Source organism: Phaethon aethereus (assembly GCF_964289735.1).
Source record: "Phaethon aethereus genome assembly, chromosome: 1".
Lineage (NCBI taxonomy): Eukaryota > Metazoa > Chordata > Aves > Phaethontiformes > Phaethontidae > Phaethon > Phaethon aethereus.
In genome coordinates, this window is record NC_138575.1 from 133,121,470 (window position 1) to 133,146,752 (window position 25,283).

General features: G+C 37.3%; 1 protein-coding gene across 4 annotated transcripts in view; it reads right to left on the reverse strand.

The window, feature by feature from the left end:
• The window catches only part of CNKSR2 (connector enhancer of kinase suppressor of Ras 2), a gene marked incomplete at its 3' end in the record, with an annotated part of 223,906 nt that overhangs the window by 61,932 nt on the left and 136,691 nt on the right, over window positions 1-25,283 (reverse strand). For 2 of the 4 annotated variants that reach the window (XM_082012334.1, XM_082012332.1), the window contains 3 exons: window positions 21,710-21,921; window positions 17,740-17,829; window positions 15,946-16,160 (listed from right to left, as the gene is read on the reverse strand). In XM_082012334.1, the coding sequence (XP_081868460.1) occupies window positions 15,946-16,160; window positions 17,740-17,829; window positions 21,710-21,921 (517 nt within the window). The remainder of the gene's footprint in view (window positions 1-15,945; window positions 16,161-17,739; window positions 17,830-21,709; window positions 21,922-25,283) is intronic. The other 2 variants (XM_082012335.1, XM_082012333.1) reach the window with 1 other exon arrangement.

Here is a 25,283-nt window from a genome sequence, read left to right on the forward strand (position 1 = left end):
AAACAGTTTTCAAGGACTATATTAAAAAGGTGTGACGAGAGAAGACCTCTGGCAGTTCAGAAAGTTTGAAAACTCCTGCCAAGCAGCAGAGAATTTAATTTACAACAGATAACTGCGTTTTTTTTACAAGAAGAGCAGCTATTGACCTGTTGTTATGTTTAGACCTCCAAATAAGCAAAAAGATTACTGTTTACAGTCGGCTAGGTCTTGAAGCTAGGTGAGTCCACACAGGGCATCTGCAAGGCAGATTTTAGAACAAGAGCTGAAACTGGGCCACACAGGACTTTACCGGTATAGGAGAGAGGAGATGAGGCATGACCTCATGCTCTGAAGGAATCAGTTACCAGGGCTAAAGGTCAAATGAAGCATCTATGCATGAAATTACACTCATAAGGGAACTGCTAAATAGTGGGATAAGGAAAGACTATGCTTTAAGTTATGATCCTATTTAGGAAGGCAAAGACTTCACTGTCTTGTTTGAATAATTTTGCGCGTTGACTGGGGTTCAGAGACTGCTTACAGAACGAGTATCTGCAAAAAATCTCATGCTTGGCACATGTGATTTGTCAGGTCATACAGTGTTCCTGTAATCATGAATTCTAAGATTATTCCAAATTCTACTCTATTCTCTTTTCTTCTTACATTTTGTAGAATAATTGTTCATTTTTTATTTACTTCTGGATTTTGAACTTCTCATACATTCAACATGCTCTGATTTCTCTGTGGCTACAACTATTTAGTTGCCCACAAATGGTACCAAGTGGCATTAAGTTGTGAATAAAGTATTTTTAATATACTTCAAGAGCTCTAGTTTACACAACCCTTCTAAAAGCAGGGATTCACTCTGGATAAGTAAAATGCAAATACAGTAAATGGGATGGTCCCTGTGAGAGAAAATCTAATACAAAAGCACAGCAGTGAATTTATGAAAGCAGATCCAGAAATATTTCCTATGTTAAAGTACAGGCTGATGACAAAACAGTCATCATATGTGAGTAATTCATAAATCCATGGTGAGCTGGAATTGAAAAGTGATTTACAGACAAAGGATGCTACAGTTGATTAACAATATGCTGAAACCTTCAGTCACGCCTCCCAAATGCAAAATTTATTGAATCAAATCTTGAACTTTTGGTGCTTTGGTAACAGATACTTCTTCCCTCCCAGCACAGCTCGCTCTGCTCTTGAGCACACTCTATAATAAAAATACCATATCTGGTTTTAAAAGGATAGCATTCACTAAGGTTCTAGCAAAGACATTTAATACTAAAACATAGTATGAACGTTATATATAAACAGACTTCTAAAAGTAAGTTTTTGTAGTACAAACAAAATAATGTCAACAAGTAAGGCAGAATCATTATACTAAATATCCTGTGGATATTTCTCTTTTAAATGGCAAGTACCTCAGACAGAGAGAAGCATGAATCACTGGTTCTGTCAAATGGGTTGTGAGAGACACAAACATATTAACAGTCACTGGAAGAACTGATCCCAGAATCCATGGGTTGGTATGTTATCGTACACACTATATTCCTCCTCCTCCCTTAGTTTTGCTTTTTTGGCACTGCAGAAAGGTGTTTCGATACAAAGGCCAAATGAATGTGTATTTGCAAAAGTTGGCAAAGCAATAGTTTTCTTGGCAGCAGCCAAAAAGTGCATTTCAGATGAGATAATTTTCTACATTTACCTGACAACCAATGGCCCTACTTGTGTTCCTAGTCCTTCTCTCCCCACAGCAGCTTTATGAAAGGCTTCTGGGAAGTACTAGATCCACAGTACATGGCTATGCCACCTATCACGCACAGTCACAGCTCTAACTGGGCGCCCGTATTTTTGGAGTTCTGACCATGAATTCCCAATGCATCCATTTTGTTAATGACCACCAGGATAAAGAAACAGTACATGTCTTAAGAGGAATATGCTAAGAGCTTTTTACTGTAAAAAATGCACCCCGAGACCTTGAAGCTGCCAACTTTTAGCTGCCTCTGTGACCTGTGCTGGATGCTCTCCTCATTACATAGTCTACAAGGGCTGATAATATGAACAATGTCTAATCTTTTCATACAACTGTTCCTATAGCTGCTTATCCAAGAAGAATATGTTAGCTAAGGACAGAACTGTGGTTGTCTGAAATGTAACAGCAAGCACAACTTTTCTGTTCAGGGATTCTTATTCGTACTCGCATTGCTAAACTTTTTGTAATTGGGGGGGGGGCCTGTGGCACATGCTGCATTACCTGGATGCAAATTTGCAGTTGCACAAGCTAGTGCAAATTGTTTGTGCAAAGTTGTTAGCGTAATGCACGCAAAACTTAGAAAAATTGAAACTTTTTAAAAAATCTTCAGGCCATGTTGAGATGAATAACATACAGGGGTTCTGCTTTCTACCAGCAGGGAAAGATTTTCTTTCTTAGCCATTAAGCCTCAGGACTCTTTAATTGAAATACTGAAGCAGTAAAACTTCTGGACAACATCAGATTTAAATGAGAGTTTTCATATTCCCCCACACTCTTTTTGACTGACAGAACAAGGACTGCAGCACTGTCATAGCTGCCTGAAGCAAATGAGGATAAAAAGTTAAACTAGGCAAGTGCTGTTCATTAGAATAATTTATTCTGAGATCATTCTTCTGCTCTACATCTACTCTGAAACATGTAATTTTGGTACCTCCCACACTGCTTTTATTGACAGTAAGTAATCTAAGAGAGAAAGGGAGGGTTCAAAAACTATACATATTCTACAATGGCAAAAGTCCAAGATAGATCAGTTGTTCCATCACTTCATATGTTTCAACTGCATCCATTTAAGAAGGAAAAAGAAACTTAATTATTACCCGTTACAGGCTAGTATTTAACCCTTTATTTTGATTTCTACCCCAGAGTAATTCCCAGTTTCAACTCTTACTGAAGAGAATGGACCCGTCAAAGAACCACAAAATGTCTGAGGCAGGAAGGCACCTCTGGAGATCATCTTATCCAACCCTGTTGTTCAAAGCAGGGTCAATTTGAGCAGGTTGCTCAGGGCTGTGTCCAGTCAGGTTTTTAATATCCCCAAAGATGAAGACTTCACAAACTCCATGGGCAACCTGCTCCAGTTAAGCCATCTTCACAGTAAAAGTAGATTTTCTTTATGCTTACATGAAATTTCCTGTATTTCAATTTATGTCCATTGCTTCTTGTCCTTTCACAAAGTATCACTGAGATAAGTCACCCCATATGCACCCCAGAAGCCTTGTGCATTGCTTGTGCCCTGCTGTGTTGCCCCTCCAGCAGATATCAGTCAATCAAACAAATCTGTGTCAAACAAATCTCTGTCAAACAATGCAATTTCCTCCAGGAAAAATCTGGTTTTGCTCAAAAAATTTGTCTTCTTCACGGGAAAGGTAGGTTTTCCTCTGTATGTCTATCTAAACATTAAAACAATAAGACTATCCAAGTGGATTTAAGAAACTTATTCTGCAAGTCATCTATATTAGATAAGAGAGGTGATCTGTGGCACAGCATGGAACCAATCCCGGACCTTCTGGGGAGAAAACTTGAACTACTGTAAAACACTATGGAAATCAACCCTTAGAGCTTAACAAAATCTTGCATCAGGCCCATGATCTTTCTAGATAAAAAATCATCTTAAAATAAAGGTCCCATGTCCCCCTACAACACCTAGGTGCTTGCTTATAATGAAAAGAGTATGTGCAGAGCTCCTCCTGAAGGGACATTTAGCAACACTCCTGATTGTGTCCCTCGGGATGATCTCTTTCTTACTGCTCAGTTTGACTGTGCTGGGGATGCAGGTGCTCTTTTATGACTGAGAGCAGAACTGAGGAAACAGGTTTTTGCTTTAAGGAAGATACACTCTTGCAAGCTATTCTCTGTTAGCACTTGGCCATAATATTGTTTCAGTGAAAGAAACAGAAAACTCATTCTGACTTTCAAAAATACTAAGTGTTTGGTGAAAAATCAATAAAACAGAAAATTGTACTTTTCTGGAGCTAGGGAGTTTACAAAGGCTTCGGTGAAACGGGAAATTAGTGCACAGCTGTGTGTAAAAGAAGCAGTCTTAGCAAAGGAGATGCACAAGACAAATTACAACCACCAAAATGCTTTACTTGCTCATCTCCTGAAGATAAAACATACAAACCCAAATTTTCTCCTTTTAAGAAGTACTGTGCATCAGGATAAACCTTTTCTACTGGTTACATTACTGTTAAGGATATGTCCTTACAATAATTTCCAAGTTTTGGATATTTCTCAGCGTTTGTACCCTTCAGGACCAAAATGACATTTCCAGAATGTAGTGCTTTGTGCCTCTTTATTGTTGCACCACGCTACCAGGAATAGCTTGCAGCAATAGCTGTAGTAATAGTTACATATCAGGGCTGAATTCAGGTAGCTCTTGACTACAGAAGTAACAGGATCTTGAACAGAGGGGAAGTTTCCACGGGGAAATGAGGGAAAGAGCATTTGTACCTCAGCCATTATACACTCTGTTAAAATTAATACCATATTCTTCCATTGCATCTATGAATTAAGATAGAAAAATATTGGTTCATTCCAGGATAAAAGTCATGTTACTTTCTCGAATTTAGTAAAATTTCCTCTAACCATAAGATGAAACAGCAATTCTCAGAAGGTGGGGAAAGATAACATTAGATCTTTTTAATATTGTGCTGGCTATAGCGACCTTATGGGTACGAACCAGATTACAAAATTAGTTTTACACTTCATCCTAAAGTCAGAATTCTGTAGTGTTAGAAATATTATCTACTTGGGTTAATCTGAAAGCAAAGACATATACCTGAGAAATGGACAAAAAGCAGTTATCTCTATATGAAAAATACGAGTTTTTTCTTCCTCCACAGCACAGTAGCAGAGATGATTGGCTGACTCAGAGATCAGGCACTAAGCAACAAGCACTTCTTTCCAGTAAAATAGAAACACCTAATAAAACAGCTTCTGTTCAGGAGCCGCACTGCTGCAAAGAGCCATTTTCCTCCCAGGTGCAACCATACAATCTCCCACATTACATGTCAGCAATAGGCTCAAGGGGCCACTGCCGTGTAAGCTGGGCAGAGGAATGGGGCAGAGACTCCTGCAGAGTCAAAACCACTACTTTTAAAAAATCACTTGTTCAGAAACAGTTGCGCTGCTCGCCAAAGCATTTTGATAAAACAGTACTCTGAAATGGGCATCTGCACTCCCTTAATTTAAACAACACTTCCACCACTCAGTACGAGATTCTTAGAACACCAAATTTCATGACGCATGCCAGCCAGCATCCTTGGTTCACTGCTTTCATAGTCCTGACACCTCCCTTTTCCTTGTGCAGCAAGGAGTACAGAAAGGAGCCAGTTGAGAAGTCAGGACCTAGATCTAAGTTCTCATAGATGTGACACTCCCCGGCATATTGCAGTGATAACTCATGCTGAGTGCCCTCTGCGCAATGCCTGACATACACTTCTCTGCTACATTATGCGGCTTTTAATCTCTTCTTTATCAAAGGGGAATAACTGAGGCACGAAGCCACTTATTCTACATTAAAAAAAAAAAATCTCAGCTGTGCTATTGTGATTGTACCAGCTACAGGTAACGTAGCTTACTGGTATACAAACAATGTTAATACCCACAAAAGCAAAAGTCCTCTATCAGGTAATAAAAGCAGGATACAACTAGGAATGATTAATTGAAATAGATAGCAGAAAACATACAGAATGGGGACGTGAAAGGAAATTAGCAAATGTTCTGAGCTAGGATATTTATTAGTCTATAGATCTACATCTCCTGACAACATAAAATTACACTTTCAGAGCATTATATTATACGCAGTAAGGAATGAATCTAGACTGACAGAGCTGGACTAGATGACCTTTACAGTAACTCTCATTTTTAAAGAGATCCCCAGCTTCGTCATGGAAAGAAATTATAACAGGCCAATTTGTCCCACATGGTCAGATGCAAAAAAGAAGGTAATAGAAAAAGTTTAAAATAAAAATTTTCAATAAAAAACTCCAACTGTGCTTCATGATGGCCCATAAACCAATCTTACCTCATCTCTAGAGCATTTTGCTTTGCTGCAATAGTTAATTCTGGATTTTAATAAAAATGACAGAGTATATAGAAATGGATGTAAAATCTCCCACGTTCAATACCTTTAAATTTCATTTGGGCAACCACTTCCCCAATAAGAGAAAATCCATGGTATTAACTGCTTCCTTCAAAGAGAAGCAATGCATATGTGAAAATATTCTCTCAGAGAATCATAGAATCATTTGGGTTGGAAGGGACCTGTAAAGGCCATCTAGTCCAACCCCCCTGCAGAGAGCAGGGACATCGTCAACTAGAGCAGGTTGCTCAGAGCCCCGTCCAACCTGACCTGTAACGTTGCCAGGGATGGGGCATCTACCACCTCTCTGGGCAACCTGGGCCAATGTTTCACCACCCTCATTGTGAAACATTTCTTTCTTATGTCTAGTCTAAATCTGTCCTCTTTCAGTTTAAAACTGTTACCCCTTGTCCTGTTGCAACAGGCCCTGCTAAAAAGTTTGTTCCCATCTTTCTTATAAGCCCCCTTTAAGTACTGGAAGGCTGCAATAAGGTCTCCCTGGAGCCTTCTCTTCTCATCTGTGACAGGAATAATATTCCTCATGAACAATGCAGATATTATTCCATATAAATAAAAGAACTTAGCAATTCCTCCTAAGGAGATGAAATACTACTATTTCACAAAATGTATCCTTAACCAGAACTCAAGTATAAAAGCTGCATATGCACATTCACTCTCTTCAGTCTTGAGCTGAAAGGACTGAGAGTCTAGAACTGGCAAAACAAAAGTGAGATTACTGAGGCACTTTCACAAGATGGTTTTAGGTAAACAGCAATGAAACAACAGAAACTGTGCCTTAAATAAGAGCAAGCTACTATCCCCCCAGCTACTGCTAAAATCTCTGTTTTATTGCTCACCTCCAACTTTTTTGCCATGAGGACAGCCAAGCAGTGCAGCAGGTTGGCTGCAAGTCCGTGGAGTCTCCATCTCAGGAGGTTTTCAACACCTGATTGGGCAAAGCCCTAAGAAGCCTTGTCTGACCTCAGAGTTGGCCCTGCTTTGAGCCAAAGACCAGACCTCCTGAGGTCCCCCCCAGCCATAATTATACTACCCTATCCACTTTGCACAGTGGTTTCTGAGGCATTTGGATTTTTTTCTGTAGCAAAGTCATTAGGGGTGATGCCTTTCTCTTGCTGGCAGGCTAATTTTAATTCTGTTCTCTTTCCTCCCTTCTGTCCAATATTTTTCTTAGAATTATGACAACTGCCCATCTATTCACCCAGTTTACCACCTTTTACTGGTCTCATTATTAGCAACAGCAATTCATACCATGTTTCAATGTGGAGTTTAATACATACCCGAGTAGGATTAAATGAAGGTGATTAACTGCAATAGCAGAGGACTAGACTCAGATGGCCTCTTTATTCCTCTATGTTGATTGTGCAAGTCTAAAAATAACACAATGCCATCTTCCATTAGCAAGGAATTTATATGCTGCTTCTCTTTCGCCTTTTCTTTCAGAAATGTAGAAGATTGATTTCAGACCAGATTTTTACCAAACCCCGGTGGAATATCTAGATTTACCTTTTAGCACAACAATCTTATGTCTATCCCAATCACTTCCAGTTGCCACAAGTACCTTACTGAGTAAGGCGTATTTTGCTTATTGGTTAACTGTTTCACCATTTTGTTTGTTTTATATGCCATGAAGTTCACTTATGGCCTAGATGAGGTTCCTACAGTGATTTTAACAATATAACTACTATTTTTATTACTTGTTTTGTGCTTGTTACGTTTATAAAGTGCTGCATTCGAAGGAAGGAATGCATACAGTATCATTTAGATGGTTTCTTTTTGGAGTGAAGAAGCTGGCTGGAAGGCTGGAACCACTATTCCAGTTTAGGAACATCACAGATGCTGCTGTTCTGTCTGAATCAGATACATAAAACCATGAGCTTTCAACTGAAAAAAACCCAACACGTGCCAATGTGTAGGCATTCAAAGCTGCCTATGGCCAATGGGATGATTGTGGCTGTGGAACATGATGGTGTTTCAGACTCATAAAGGCACTAGATAAGAATTTTCCATTATGTTTCTCCCTCTTACCTGTCTCGCCCTTACTGAATTTTTCAATTGTTCTTTCCAATTGTCTTTCAGAGCAAAAGGCCTTCTATACCTGAACTATACTAGAGAAAGCTGACAAGACAAATGTATACAATCTAGGTGCTCATGATGCCTTCACAGGAAAATTGGTTATTCTACTCTGCATTGCATTACACGTAACACTTTACCAGCAATTTTGTCTCTGAATAGACTTTGAGTCTTTTAAAAGAACTCCAAATCAGATTATGCTATAACTTCATAAGCCTATTCACAGAATCACAGACTCATAAAGGTTGGAAAAGACCTTTAAGATCATCAACTCCAACAATCAACCCAACACCATCGTGCCCACTAAACCATGTCCCAAAGTGCCACGTCCACACATTTTTTGAACACTTCCAGTGATGATGATTCCACCACCTCCCTGGGCAGCCTGTGCCAATGCTTGACCACTCTCTCAGTAAAGAAATTTTTCCTAATAACCAGTCTAAACCTCCCCTGGCGCAACTTGAGGCCATTGCCTCTCATTCTATCACTAGTTACTTGGGAAAAAGAGACCAACACCCACCTCACCACAAACCCCTTTGAGGTAGTTGTAGAGAGCGATAAGGTCTCCCCTCAGCCTCTCCTTCTCCAGACTAAACAATTTTTTAAATCAAGTATTTCTTACAAGTACATTTTCAAGAATAAGTTTAAGATTTCCTTTGCTGATGATCGATGCTTGTAAGTCTGTAATCATTCTGCAAGCTTCAGTATTATTTTAACACAAATATTTAAATAGTGATGAAAGACCATGGAGAAGAAGCAATACTAATTTAAATGTTAACAAAAATTATGGAAATACTTATGAAAAATATTTTTCACTATGCACTTAGGTTAAACTGGACTTTGATATCAACTGCTAGACTTTTATTCTATAGTAATTTCAAATCTAACTATAGACAATTGTGAAAACAGGAAGGAGAAAAAGGAAAAGCAACCCTTGATATTTAAATACTGCCATAGCTGGACTTCAAACATTTTGAAGTAGAAAATGTACTAACTCCATCTGTTGTAATGGTACATTCTACATTTCAGACACCTACTTAAAATCTGTGTAATTGATTTTCATTTTTTTTTCTCTACAAACTTATTTTTGTTTAATTACAAATATCCATAACAAGAATGCACCAAAGAGAAATTCTTTAAATACTGTGATGCTTACAATTATAATAAACTGCTAGCTTTTCTGTGGGGTGGTTCTGGGCTTTATTTTGGTAAATAGTTTTCCACTATACACTGCTTATTAGATGCCATTTCTATTCAGAAGATTTTTGCAACAAATTTGTTCAAGAAATTGATGGGTAGCTTGTGCACAAGTTTATTAGGAAACGAATATGCATATGTTCTGCACTTTCTTAAATGCTAGTTACTGAATATTACAATATAAAAGGTTAAATAAATATATATGTATTCGATTCAACAATTTGCATTAAAAATGTAGGCACTTTATGTTCAAGTACCTTCTCTTTTTCCTTCCTTTCAGCCTTTCTGCAGAGAAGAATAGGAGGAGTAAGAGAAAATTAACCACCTAAGTAGAGTTAGACTTCAAAGTTTTCAACATCATAAGCTCTTGGTAAATTCTTCTCCACACTGAGAACACCTAAATACATACATTTTGAATTGAACTTTTAAAAAGCATTTTCCTGTATTCTTCCCAGGCGCGGGGGGGGATATGCAATAAATATCTGGAAATATACATTATTTAAGTAGAAAAGTTATTTTTCTTATAAGTTAGTCTCTCCTTCCAATTTCTCTTATGAGCTAAAAACTGATTTTTGCAATAGGTCCATAAGCAAATCTTCTTCACTTACAGTATGTTCAATAAGATCACGTAGCAATCAATTGAAATTTTACATGCCCAGACTGAAGCAGATCCACCAGCTCTGCTGAGCAAACCCACTGAGCTGAACTGGTACAGCAACCTCACGAGGACTGGCAGAGGGAGACAACTGAAACTGTAACCTTGGCCAAATCCCTCATCGTCCTTGCTTCAGTGTCCTCACTGGCAGAGTAGAAAGGAGCGTGCTTAGCTGTCTGTAGGTGCTCAATGCAGCACGTGCTGAAATTAATTACGTGAGTTAAGAGTCACTGAGCTGCACTCCAACCACATGGGTAGTTACACATTGCTAAAGTGGAAAATAATAAGTTTGCCAAAGGTGCACCAACTTCACTGAATTTGCAGCAAAAAACCTCTAACTGATGGCTTTTATTTTATTCCTCTCTTATTTAAAGTAAAACTGGAACATTAAAGATAGCGCATATGTACATTATCTACAGATGTAGATTCAGCAAAATCCCTATGGAACAAATCCTTCCTTTGTTTCCTGCATCGTTCCTGAGCCACCTGTTCAGATGTACAGACTTTAAGTGGTACATCTTGCTACTAAACTTAATTTTCAAATGCAAATAAAATGACCAAGAAAACTACTGTAATTAAATAAACAATTTTAAATAGGCTGGTCATCAGCAAAGCGAGAAGCTGTTACTTTTTTGCCACTTTTCCTATGACAAGCAAGTCATTAGGTATTGATTAATACCTACGAACAAGTGAGCATACCCTAGAAAATACAACGGGATAGGGTGCAGGAAGGAAGAAGGAACAAGGTCAATAATATAAGTCTGTTGGTGTAGGTTTGGAAATAGTTTGTAAGCAAGGTTACTTTTTCTTGTACAACTCCCTACTATATACAATAAGCTGCAATGTTTTCTTCCCATAGCAATGCTGTTTCTAGACTAGGGGAAAGTTGTATTGATCCAGATAGGAGCAGATTATTACTAACCTGATGCGGAACTCCTTTTGACTCATGACACTATCTCCCTCCTAAATAACCATATTATTTTCCTTCAATGAAAACAAAGCACAACGTACAAAGGAAATTCCTATACAGAATAACATAACAAAATTAAAAATCTATAATCATGTGTCAGAGCTTTCATCTCTTGTGCCCCAAAGGTCCAAGACAATTTTAACTGCACCATTTTATATCTACAGTAATAGATCACATTGAACACCTGCTTGCACACTAGATTAGCAACAGCTCAAACAGTTTGCCTTAGCTTAATAAAAACATTAACACTCTGTGGGTATTTCTTTTGCAATATTGAGGAAGAAAAATAGAATACAAAAACAACAACTTGGCTAGAAATCAACCTATGCTGGAAACACTTTCTAGAACAGGAAACAAAACAAAGCAAACTGGTAAAGAGACTTTGTATGTGAGGATTGAAAAAATACCGTAAGTGGATGCAAGTCTGTGTCTACTTCACAGACATAACACGAATTAGTTTTTTCTTTTGCTATTATATCAGCTATCACATCAGTTACGTTCAGTGGACACAAGTAACCACTGTTCACTTTTCAAGGCCGTAACTGAAATGCTCCCTTGACCAGAGTTTTTGATTGTAATGGCAGGTCAATGATATAAACAAAATTGTTAAAACCAGTGATTTTATGCAAATTTAGTATACTGACAGTCAGGAAAATGCTAGACTGCCACATTCTTGTGAACACTTCAGAATACAACAATTTGAATCTGCTGGAATTTTTCAGAATTCTTTTAGCAAATAAACAAGACACACGCTCCTGAATTACCATGGTAATTTTTTAACGCCATCCACTTCGTTTACAAGACAAAAACATATCATTTCTGTTGTGGTAATATAATTAATCAGTGTAGTTTTTTGATGAAAGATTTTTATTTTCTATAAAGTCATGTATAAAAGCAGTAGAAGCAAGGAGTTGAAGTCAGCATAATTGTAAAAGCTGCTTTCCTGCAGAAAACCTTCACAGTAAAAAGGTAATCAGCCTGCACATGTCAATGGCTGCAAAATTCAAAAGGAGAGAGGCCTGGAATTGTAAGGGGAATTCATCACTAACTAGTGGGATGCCTTCTTAGTCCAAAATTATTTAACATTTACATCAATGGGCTCAGAAAAGAATGAAAACATCATTGAATAAAGGTAACACAGAATCAAAGACCAGTGAATGACACGAAACTTGAATGTTGAGTGAGCAGCATGGTTTCTATTTCAGGGAATTCAGAAAAAAGGGAAAAGAAAACAGAGAAAAAAAAAATTAAATGTGTGGGTTTTTTTTTATTTCACAGAATATGCATATTAAAAAGATACTTTCAAAATAAGGGTTTCAGTAGTTCCATTCTGCAGCAGACCCCATATTCCTGCAGCTTCAGTACTCCATTTTATAGACTTGGTAATCACAGGGACCCAATTTGAGGGCCCAGAGCCCTTAGTCTCTGGTATTTCATACTTATGGTTGCTTCAGAGACTTAGATTATTCAGCAAGCATACCCAAGAAGTTGTATGTTACAACATGGCCAACCATACACAACGTTATATATTAAAGAACAAAGAATGCAAGATATAAATTATTAGATTGGGAATACCAGTCTTGAAAATCAGTGATTTGGAAAAGTGTCATTACAGAAAAAATAAAACCAAAACCAAGTAATAAACATATTCCCACTCCAAGTCTATGGTTAAAATGGGTAAACAGTCCTTTAAATATTTAAATAGCGAGTTAGTGAACAGGAATAGAAAGGTTATATTACCTTTCTATCCATCTCCTGGAAATTTATGTCCTGTTCTGGCATACATACTTTAGGAAGGATGCTTAGGATACTTTAGCATTAACTATGAGAAGTTGAAAGAACTATGAGAATGATGAAAGGATATGAAAATACCCTCTGATGACAAACCAGGATGCTCATTCTATTTCTTTTAAGCAAGAGAAGGTTACAAAGTGATTTGAATATCATCTGTAAATTCCTGTATTGGGAGACAAAACTTGGTAACAAGAGACCTTTAAACCTAGAGAATAAAGGTACATTTATAACTAAAGTTGGATGTTGAAGCCAGGTAAACAGGCTAACAGGTGAAAACTTTTACCAACAAGGGCAACCAGGGATTGTAACTAGTTAACAAGGCTGGTGGAGCATTCTCTAGTACTGGGACCTAATAAAAATGAGGCATTATAGGTACAAGTTCAACTACAGCCACCTGGTAAGAGCTGCAATTTACTTCAGGAAAATCCACTGGCTTGTGGTATGCAACGCAGAGAGTCACAGTATTCTCTCTTCATCTGATATTCTAGCATGATGAAAACATTGACTTCTTGAAAAAAAAACCCACAAACCCAAACAAAAACCCAAATCAAAAAACTCATTCACTTTCCCTACTATTAGTGCAGTTTTTGGAGTTACCACCATTCCTCTGCACAGAAGTCATGCTGATCCAGAGGCTCCCATTCACAGATAATCCAAAGTCTTTGTGAAAACTGGGTAGCTGATACTTGTAAAAAAAAGTATTTCCTAATAATTTCTAAATCACATTTTTGTGATCTTTAAGATGCAGTTTGCAATTTGAGCATAAAGTATATTTTCATTGCCCTATTTGTTATCTACAGTTTAATAAAATTGTATTGCAGTCAGATATTAATTCCTTGTGTTTTATCTATCTATATGTTCTTTATTTGCTCACTGCACTCTTTATTTAAGACTTTAATACAAGTTATGTCCAATTTGTTACAAAACTCCTGGCTCTGCTATATGGCAAAGACATATAGCCCCATCTGCAAACTAGATTAGGGTTTCATAAGTGAGTAGGCTTGGGTGCCATCACCACAAAAAGGGAACTGTTTTGTACTGCACAGTGGCAGCCAGGTGGCTCCCAGCAACAGGACCAGCAATAATCAGCTGCAGAGGGCTGCAAATGCGTTGTGAAGGGCTTCTTCCCATTTCACCAAGGACAAATCAATGGCCCAAGCTTCCTCTCTCTGTTTATTTCATGCATTTTATTTCAAAGCCAGATACCAGATCAATACTGATTTGTATTCTGAAGAACAGATAACCTTTATTTTTTTTTGTAAATAAATAAGCTCCCACTAAACTTCCAAAAAGATGCTGAAGATTAAATGGCATTATAGAGAGAGACATCCTTTAATAGTAATGATGAACAAAATATATATTTTACGGATTAGCAGACACTCGTGGAATTTGTGGTGTTAGCAGCTCAGGTGTTTTGTGGACAGGTATCCAAAGTACATAAAAAATGCTGGTTGTCAATTCTGAGTTTGCTGTTGCTCATTAACTTACACACCAGAATTTTGAAGAATCTTCCAGTTCCTGTGTACATCATTTATTTTTTGTACACAATTTGGAAACTAGACATAATGCGTAATAGAGGAAACATAGGAAAAACAAAGATGGCACCTTAAAAAAAAGTTTTCTCACTGCACAGTGTCAGGAATTTAATGTATACTAACAAAGAAATGTTACTGAGAGACGAGTATTCTTTCAAAACATGGAAAGTGTTGCAAATTTACCACATTGCTCTTTACAGAGTGGAAAGTCATGTTGTACAAATAACTTTTCTATTTTGTTCTGTTTGTTTGATATCAAGGGCTCTTGCACTGATTAGATTCCTTCCAGAAAAGACTGCAGACATTACAAAGAGGACAGTCTGGGGACACTTGCAACCTCTTTGGCTTCATGTATCAGGGAAACACTGCCTATCAGTCTGCCTTTGCAAATGGAAATCTCCCCACTATCAGATTTCCAACTTACAAAAAGAGCATAAAACTAAAATTGGAAATAATAATGTAAGAAAAAATGTTTATCATCATACCTACGTTACTACAAATGAAAAAGAAATGGAATAGCAGTTCTTGAATCTGGGGACCTAATTTAATTAAAGGGCACCACAAGCACATACTTTTAGTAATAAATGACATCTTCTCTGAAATTTATCACTCACCTATACACTGCAGCACACTAAGGAGTTTTAGAAGCCAGTGGATCAAGCACTCAGATGGTGTAAAAGGATGTAAAGGCTCCATTAGTGTCAATTATTCTACACCAATTATAATGCAATAATTCGTAGTGATGTTTTAAAACTTAAAGGTTCAGTGAAGCTCCACCTGCCAGTTTTCTGCAGCAGATTTCCTGAGAAGCCCACACTGACATCTCCCTTAGACACTGGCAATCTAAATTACATACTCTTTGTTAGTATATGAAGACAATTTCAATTATTTCTGTTATTTTGCTGTACAGTTACTGTGTGTATATTCTTCTATAATGACATCTTTTACTGAGGTCAAAAATGTAAATACTTTTATAGGGCAAAGGTGGTATCATATCTAAAATATGTTGTGATATTTAAACTCCATTTTCTTGACACATTTAAAAACTAGCAAGTTACTGCAATTTTCCTTTTACATCCTATTCATCAGAATCCCTTCCTTCACATTTACTTGAGTTATTGAGGGCTATATGTTAAACAGAGTTACGTGCATTAGGGCTTCCCTTACCTCAAAGGAAAAATAAATGCCTCCCTCAACTTTTCTGCCTTTATCAGGCCTTTCAAGTACCTGTAGTAAAAGGATTGTCTGATAAGACTTAGCATATAGCAGTGACATAGATGCTGGAAAGAAGGTTTCTAGCCAGTCTGGAAACTGCTGCTTCTTCCCTTTCCATCAATGGCAAGTAAGTCAAGGCAGAGATACCTCCATTTCAAACATGACATTTTCTAGTTAAAAGAGATAAATACACTGGTATCCATCCCACATTTGCAACAGCAAAATAAAGAATTCTAAAATATTTTTTGAGATTTAGTTATTGTCCAAAGAACAGCAATCAGTGCAACAGCAGCAGTCAAAAAAAGGTTTCAACACCACTATAAAAACAAGACAGTCTCTCATCACAAGCACAGAGCAACAACTTTTGTTAATGTTATTTTTACTCACGTGGTACAAAGCAGTTTCTGGTCCAGGTGTGCCCATGACTTCTTGTCTCAATGAGTCCATTTGTAAACTAGGCAACAGCGAGTAATGACTTGGACTATTACTCTTGTCTCCCTTCTTTTTTGACTTTTTCCCAGTATCCTTTTTGCTATTCCTTTGAAACATGTAGTCTTCTTGACCTATTTTCTCATTGCTCATATAGCGAAGCAATGAATTTTCTGTTGAAAGTAGTGCAAAACATCATTGTGAATTGTTGTATGTATGTTAATCCTGCTTCCAAAATATATAATACTCTTGCTAAGTTCTACTGACAATTTTAACTTGTTAATTTCATTAACAAAACCCTTTTGCTTCTTTGCTCTGGATCTAGTAAGAAAGCAATCTTTTGGTAGGGAAAATTCATGACTCTTGCAGATTTCTGGTATCTTTGACTAGAAAAGGAACAGAATATAAAAGAAGCCCCACATCAGTAAGTTTTGTCTTGGAGTTTTCAACAAATGAGCAACAATCCACGTATGATCATATCTGTAATATTTTCTTTAAACAAGATCCTAACAAATAGAAATGACTGTGGTGCCATACATTTAGAAGCAATTAGCTTTGAACACTCATTTGAGATCATTCACTGTATCATACGTACTCTCCCCAAATACTCTTCCAGCATCTACCTGCTTGTGGCTGAGGGACATCCTGAGCCAGAAGCAATGTTTGTGAATGTAGGAAACCTTAGCAGACTTGTCTTTCATGAACTTATCTGGTCTTTCCTTGCATTAATGCAAACTTTTATCATCCACAACCTCCTGTGGCAAGAGTTTCCTTAGCTTGAACCCAACCTGCATGAGGAGCCAGCTCTTTTTCTTTTCAACCAGCACTCTCTCTGTCTTTCTTGTTTCAGAAAAAACAGTGACAAACCTATTTCCTTACTTCATTCCACAGAAGATTTTATAGACCTTTATTATGTCCTTCCTAAATTCTCCCTAACTGGTGATGGCCAGCCAAATGAATTGATCCCAGTTCGAAAGCCACTCCATACAACTGATAATTTTTGTTGTCTCTTACACCTTCTTCAATTCTGCTTTTTCTTAAGAGACCAGAACTGCACACACACACAGCATGAGCAAGAACTTACACAGCAGCACAACAATACTTCTTAATTTGTTTTGTATTCTTTTCCTAATAATTCCTAAAAGTGTTTTTTGATCCATACTGAAAATTTAATTAATATTTTTATGGAAATAACTATCATTACTGTAACATCTTGTTCCTGGGCAATAACAGCTATTTCAGAGGTTATCATTTTATATGTGAAGTTGTGTATCTGAGCCTTACAAACCAGAATTTTGAAGAACTTATCCTCAATGATTTTGAGGTGAATCTCATGCTGCTCTAGAATGTTTTCCATCCAAAAAGAACTCATGAAGACAGAGAAATGTGATACATAGTTCTCATTTAAGCATAATAATATTTATCAGTAATAACCATACTGTCCTCTAGTATTATAAGATTAAGTCCAGTTTTAAAATGGTCTGGATAATACAAATGAATCAATGGAAGGCCAATATAAAGTTAAGCCAAACTTCCAGGCTTTGCATTCATGATTTTCTTTTGCCTGGCTGAGCAACTTCCTCAATCCTAATAGAGGCTCTGCAAAAAATTAAGTATACATAATGAAAGAACCCAAAAGAGGTTCACAAAAATATATATCAAAGCAAGCAGAAAAAGGAGCTTGAAATATATATCTTAAAGCATGTTAAAATACATAATGCCTTGTACAAGATGCGTGTTCAGATCACTTACCTCTCCTACTATCTCTTTTTATTTTACTGGGGTCTTCATAATCCCCCACCCAGTTATATTCTACTGGCATAGAAATAGGCCTTAGTTTCCCTGGAAACAAAGGAAAAAATTGAGATCATGCACCATAAGGCAATATTAAACTAACATTTTTTAGCAGAAAGAACAAATTATGTGCTAAGCTGCTATTCTAAAGGGTTGTTTATGAAAGAGTATCCAGCATTGCCTCTGAGGTTAAGATAGGAGTTCTGTTTTCTTTAACACACAAGAAGCAGCTAAGTATTTAATGGATTTTTTTTTAAGTTTAGAAAATAAATTCAGTGCCCTACAAAATCATCAGCGGACTGATGTTTGAGACTGACAAACGCATTCAAATTACTTTAGCTGTCACTGAGCAATATCTGTTTATTTTTTTATTCTGGAAGCTCCGAGCACAAGCATGGAGAGAACTGTTTTAAAGCATATGTGAATTGTTGGTAAAAGAAATGTGCCCACATCACTAAAACACCTTCACAAATAGCATCTTTGCTGGTGGGCTTAAAAGATCCATCAGTGACTGAGTAAGAAAGGAACCAGAAAACCTCTACATATAATTTCTTTTGTAGCATTTAGTCCACAGAAAGCAAATTACATTACTATTAATGAATTCACTTTGATTTCAGACAGCAAGACACAGAAAAGCTGAAGACTATTATATCTTTTAAATTTTGACTTGGAAGCTGCTGAATTGATTTAAAAAAAATGCTGTGAACTATGATTTCTGCTTAAGGATTCCACAAATATAGTAGGAAATTCAGTGAAAGTGTGCTATGCAACTTGGTGGGGTTACTTAAAGTGGTTTGAAGTTTTTGGCAAGTTAAATAGTATATTGAAACAAAACATAGAGTAGCATAGCATATGGTACAATATCTGGCAGACTGAAAACAAAATGTTTTCACAGCAAGGTCAGCCCTCACTCTTTTTTGAATCAAACTGCTGGTCACAAAACTGAAAAGTGGGAAAATAATTTGTTTTCAAAAGTAACAGAGCTTAATGTAAAAACTTCAGAAGTCTTATCATTTTAGTGGAAAACCTCTACATAAAGGTGATCAGTCTTATTCCACATTTTTGAGGTTAAATCCATGATACACTTAAAAAGAAAGACATGTTTATAATGAAAAAAAAATACTCAAACATGTCTAACTACCCGTTGAAGTATGGCATCCATGGAAAATACACCAATGCCATATAGGCAGCATAATGGTAAAAAGCTGTATCGTCTTTTTACAAAACTGACAAAAAAAGATGTATGTTCTGTACAGACCACAGGATCAGGTCACAAATACATCATTGCTCGGGAAATACAATATATGTTTAACTTTTTATTTATAATTTATTTTACTATTTAAGGCCACATATTTAAGTCTGATTGAAGCCAGTGAGATTTAGATCACACAGTTAAGATGTAATTTCCTGAGTGGGGATGTATTTGGCTCATGTTTACTTGATCAGAAGTAACTTTCAAGGGTTGCTTTTTCTAGAAATACAACTTTATTTTCTTTGTGAGGCTGAACTCCCAGCATCTTATTGAAAGTTCCTGCACACTTAAAAAGGTACAAAAGCTACACAAAATCATGTAAAGTCTGATCATGATCAAAAGCTATAGCCATAACAAATTTTCTACAAAATCTCTAGCTGTTCGAAGTGCATGATTTTGTACCTGGCAGTAAAACTGCAATGACCAAATTTGTTTCTTTCCTTAAACTCAAGTTTCATTTGCCTGCCACCTCTGCTAATCTTCCTCTTGTTAACCTCCATGCATTCCCTAAATCTGTCTTCCCCGGTGACTACACTCAGGAAAATTTCTTCCATGGGATGTGAACAGAAGCTTCCCAAGGCCAATTAGCAACAATTATAAAACAGCTGGAAGCCAGTAAGAGCATGAAAGAGAAATCTCTTTGTTAACATTGTCAAAAAGATGTCAAAAGATTCCAATAAAGAAATTTTGGAGGGCATTATTAACATCTCACAAAGGAGGACTGAGAAATGTTTTTTACAAAATTAACACCACCACATAATTAATGATGAATACATGTTGAAAACAATTATTTCTCTAGGCCTTGGAACTCTGTTTGACCTTCTTTAATGGGTCACCATAAGCCAGAAGAGTGTTATTGTCATTTTCCAGATTTCTGTGAAATCTTAAGGCCATGCCTAGCCACAAATCTTATGCTAACAAATGTCATGAGGGAAACTTTAGAATTTAATGCTGAAATTGCAATATTTTTAGAAAATACACTTAAATGAAAATGGACTCAATGGTGTGAATTCATTAAAAAAGAAGTGACATCAAAAGTGAAACAGTGTAAAACAAATGTGTTAAATAATGACTGATTTTCAGTGCAGTCTTTGATCCATGTATTTATAACCTTTTCTGCTAGCAGAAACAAAAGCAAAAAAAGCTATCCTGTAACAAAATAATGGATTCAGCAATCCTTGAAGAAGAAATGTGTTCTTCTTCACTCTGGAGTACCAATATTAAAATTTAACACCTGGAACAGAGAGTACATCTCTGTCAATGGAACTGACTGCATCCACCAATTGTAATAGTTTAAATACTGGAGTAATAAAAATGATATATCCACTTTGAAAACTTAGCAGTTATTTTGTACACTATGGGCATGGTTAGAAAACACCTGAGAACAATTTGAAATCAAAAGGATACTGAGGATTTTGCAGCCGGATCGTGTAGTTGTGTAGAAAGTTGTGCAAGCACATTGCTCCAGGTCCTGAGGATAGTTTACAAAGCTCAAGCTCAATTTATATCAAAGTTCCCAGGTGAATTTGGAGTTTGGCTGCCATGATGTACTAAATCCATGCTTCCTCATAAATTAAGTCTATCTCCTTCTCACAGGGATATGATGTCAGGGTTACTACAACCCCAACATACAGCCTGTGCTCAGTTTAAAAATTGAGATAATATAGCATGTAGGGTGAAAAAATACTCAAGTGTGTGCTCAGCTAATACCACAGTAGTCAAAATATCTTTTTTAAACAATAGATTTCTTCTTTCTTTTTTTCTATATCCTAGCATCTCTGTGACTGCACAGTTTTATACTTGGCAACAGAAAACCAATTCTCCCAGTCCAAAGCTGAAACAAGTTACAATACTAGCTAAAGAGTTCCAAAAGATTCAAAGGGAGAATAACCTGGAGCATAAAGGTTTGAGGAGCAAAACTCTCACCAGAAACTGTTTCTGAGTTTTCACCCTAAATAAATCAAAATCCAAGATGTGAAATTAGCATGAATACATGTGTGTGTTTACATGCAAAATTATTTCTTAGACAACATATAACCTCAAATAAAGACTAACTGCTGTATATAGGAAGTTGTCACTTCCCATATAGGAAGGTACAGGAGGTTAATACAATACTTCAAAAAAGCACACTATAATCATTCATACTTCATTTCTGGGACTAAAGAAAAAATTGAAGAGTTTTAGAGAGCAGTGCAGCAGGAAAGCAGCATGTCATCTCTTGGTAAATCTGACGTGGTTTTGATTTTTAAAACAATTATACCTTGGTAAATTTTTCTAATGCTGAATTCCTAAATCTATGCAAGTCTTGCCCTTATCCTGGGAGAACAATTCCATCTTGTATTCTTAATAAAAACATATGGGCTTCTGCCTGTTCTTTTTTTTTGCTAAAATGATACTGAAGCATAATCCAGAAAATTAAGATGATAACAAAATTATAGAACTTATATTCAGAAAAATCATCAACACGAAACTGGACTTGCCCTCACTATCATAGTACGTAATTAAGTTTTTCTTGCACAGAATAAGCTCGTAGGTTGAAACTGGACTAAAGTAGTACAGAATTCTTAGCAAAATCAATGGCCACCGAAAATATTTTCATGCTTAAAAACAAAAGCAGATGCACAAAAATCCTAAAATCAGCAAATGGTGATTATCGTTATTAAATCAATGCCATACCATATGTTGGTGTGCTCTCTCTCCTTCCAGGACCACTTGTTCTTCCTTTCTCATATTCATAGCAGTATAAAACTGCATCTTCTTCAACGACGTTAAAGCGTTTCCGATATTCCTGGTCAAGAAATGAGTTTGGAGATTCGGATCCTGTATGAACCGGCTTGCCCACTATATGTCTGCCAACATCATCACACGGGAGATTTCCCTTTTCGTCCCTTTAGTAAACAAGAGAGGTTTTTAATATATTGGGATAAGACATTGATTTTTATTGTGAATATTTCAATAAACATGGGAATATGTCAGTATTTCATACAAGCAGGAAACAGATGCCATTGACCAACATCAGGATCACACATCATATATGCATATGTATGCATGTATGTGCCAGTTATCTCACACGTGTCTGATTATTCAATTCTTTTACAGACTATCCGTCTTATTGGTTTCTCATGAAAAGAATCATAGAAATAAAGCTGACATGCAGCTACTCTATTTTTCTGGGTTTTCTTTTTTAATCTACCTAGCATTTTGTGATTTAGGGTAGAGTTTTTTATACTTGCAGTTTTAAATACATCAGATAGTTTTAAGACACGGCTATAAGGCAAGCATGGACAAATTTGATCTGGTTCCTTACAAACTAAGCCCAGAGCAAGAAGAACCAGGCACCGATGATGTACAGACATTTGACATAGTCTTGCACAATCCATTCAGGCCTGGAAGTTGTACGGGTACCTCCATGCAATAGCAAATAAGGTGCATAGCACCTGATCACGAGGGGTTACCCCAGGACAGCAATGCATCGCAAGGCATGCACTTTGCAGTTTGTGTACAGATCCCCAAGACTATAGCGTTTTCCTTCCCCACATCCCCGCCCCACTCTCTAAAAAATGCAAACTACTCAAAGGCATCAAACAAGAGAGCAAGCCATGCCTGGGGTAGGAGCCCTCTCCTTGTACTAAATGAAGCATGGCTCAGTAAACCTGCTGGTAGGACCGTGCCTGCAGATGGCTGCAAAAGACCTAATCAGACAGTAATTTCTGGGCAGCAAAACGCATGGGAGGCAGCCAAGAGAGAAGCCGGGGCCTCATGTCCTCATTGGAGCGCTTCTGCCCCTCTGGACTGCCATGTGAGTTCCAAGCTGGCCAGTGTGCTGACTCATACATCCCTTGGCACTCTGAGACTCCATCTGAGGACGAAGCAAAGCCTCCTCATGGGATCCAGAAAGTCACAGAGGATGAGAAAGGGCCATCCTGCCTTGCCTGCGACAGCGCAGCACCACAAACCCCCACCGACCACTACGCTCACTTTGCCAGGCCACTTTCCCAGAGCAGGGATGCTGTTGGCTTAGCGAGGGGGGCTGGCGCAGCCCCACCGGGGCTGTGAGCTCATCTCCACTCGCGGAAAGACTTTTTGTGGTGACAGTGCTGGGGGATCCTGGCTGGTAGGACGATGGAGACTGGCATGAAACAGCCAGATACTAACTGGTGCTGCACAAGGAAGCCTCTATGGTAAGGAGGGCAGACTGACATGGAGGGATCTTTACTGCAAGCACGGAGAGAAGTGCAGAGCCACCAGGCAAACACCTTTTGCCACGGCCCTCTGGAGATGAGGGCTTCAGTTCTCACCCCCAAAGGTATTCGACAAATTTGAGCAGGCACTAACTTATGACCAGCACTTCTAAGTAACCAGCACACAGAAAGTCAGTCCCTCTTTCTCATGCCATCCGTGTGCAGTTATGCTGGCAGCTGTGCTGTCTGCGGGTATCGTCACCAAGGTGGCATGGCTTCAGGGTTTTACAATTTATTTAAAAATATCAACCCTTTTACTATATTCCAGTAACAAAAGGAGGGTTGGTTTGGTTGGTTTTTTCTTCCTTGGAACACCACCAACAAACTGAGGAACAGTTTGATAATACCCCCCCAAAAAAAAGACATGCTTAAGTATAGTTAATCATGGACAAAAAAAATTATGAAATGCTAAACTAGATTATTCAGAAACACTGTACACTATGTGACAGGTTTGTGAAACGAAGTATAGTCCATTAGGATTAAGTTCAAAAATTCAAATGTACATAGCTTAAGCTCTCTGTAAGATTATAGCTTGTACTAATATGTATTATAAGATTTAATCAGCCTGTCCAAACCAGTGCATTATCATAATGATTTAAGAAATGTTATTAATAAATAATCAAAATGCATTTTGAACATCTCGATTTCTAAAGCAGAACTCAAAAACTGCTGAGCAGCGAATAATCACTGAAAATACTTCAAAAAAGAGGATGCATTTTTATCAAATAAAAGTATTTTTGTGGTGGTAAACATGATCAGTAGCAGTACAAAGGCACTATTTCTTTTAAGATTGTACAGTTTCAGTTTCAGGAGCAACAGGTCTTCACCATATAACTACTGCATTCAAAGAGAAACCTAGGACTATATTTTGGTTGGGGTTTCTTTTTGCACCTTTTTTATGTTAATGGGTTACCATTAAATACTTGATTTTTTCTGTGGATTTTCTGAAAACCATGTCCTAAAAATATTTACATAGACATAACTGTTATCAGGGCGATAAAAGACACATTCAACCCCTATGAACAATTCAAGTGTCATGACTGATAATGTTTTCATTTGATTAGAAGAAAAAAAATTGAACTAGACCATATATTCTGTTTGTCTCTTTGTCACTTTAAGACAGATATTACAGTAATTGTGTTAGCAAGTTAACCACATTATATGTGTCAAATTTGAAATGAAATGGCAATTTTTTTTTTTCCCAAGAAATAAAAACCAAGCCAGGAAACAGATGAGGCAGGGATGAGGAAAGAACATGGGACTCAGCTTACAGCTTCACAAAAGGCTTGTGATATCATCTAAATCATGAAGTAGAAATTCACTCTTTTGCCCTGGAAGGTTTTTCATACCTCTGAAGAGTAAGACTTTCTCATAGAATCACAACTTCTCCCCACGAGGCAATTTAATTTGCCATATACCTCACTCCTGGGTAACCCCCAGGAAAGTCTTGTCAGTATTAGGTCATACATCTCATTAACTGGCTAAAAGAGTTACTGATAAGAAAGTCTAAGAAAAACTCAGCTACAAGAAACTCAGGTACAAGAAAGGACATGCTGCCCTTACAACCATTCCAAGAAAGTTAACTAAAAGAAATACAAGAAGTAATTTAAAAATACATTGACCGGACATATGATAGCCTGTGTCTAAGAATATGGAAGCTTTAAAAACACTGATTCCTCTTAAATATGTTCCTACACCTCTGGGTAGCTACTTCCATATTATTTATAGGCCATAAATCTCTCAGAATTTTAGGAAAGCAACATCTGTGTACATTATGGAATTATACTGAATCATTTGAGGTCGTCTGAGGGTAGGGTGATGAATCTGCAAGGAGGATCTGCTGCTTTTCTGTCTCAGCAAGCCCAGAGACCTGGGAGAGATAAAAATGCCTGTTCCAGGTGGCAGGTCAGAGTAGCAGATATATTTACCAGGAACAGCACGGTTACTGCATTATCTAGCAGAGTGGCCACACAAAAACACAATCCTGAAATGTGCTCTAACACTATCAA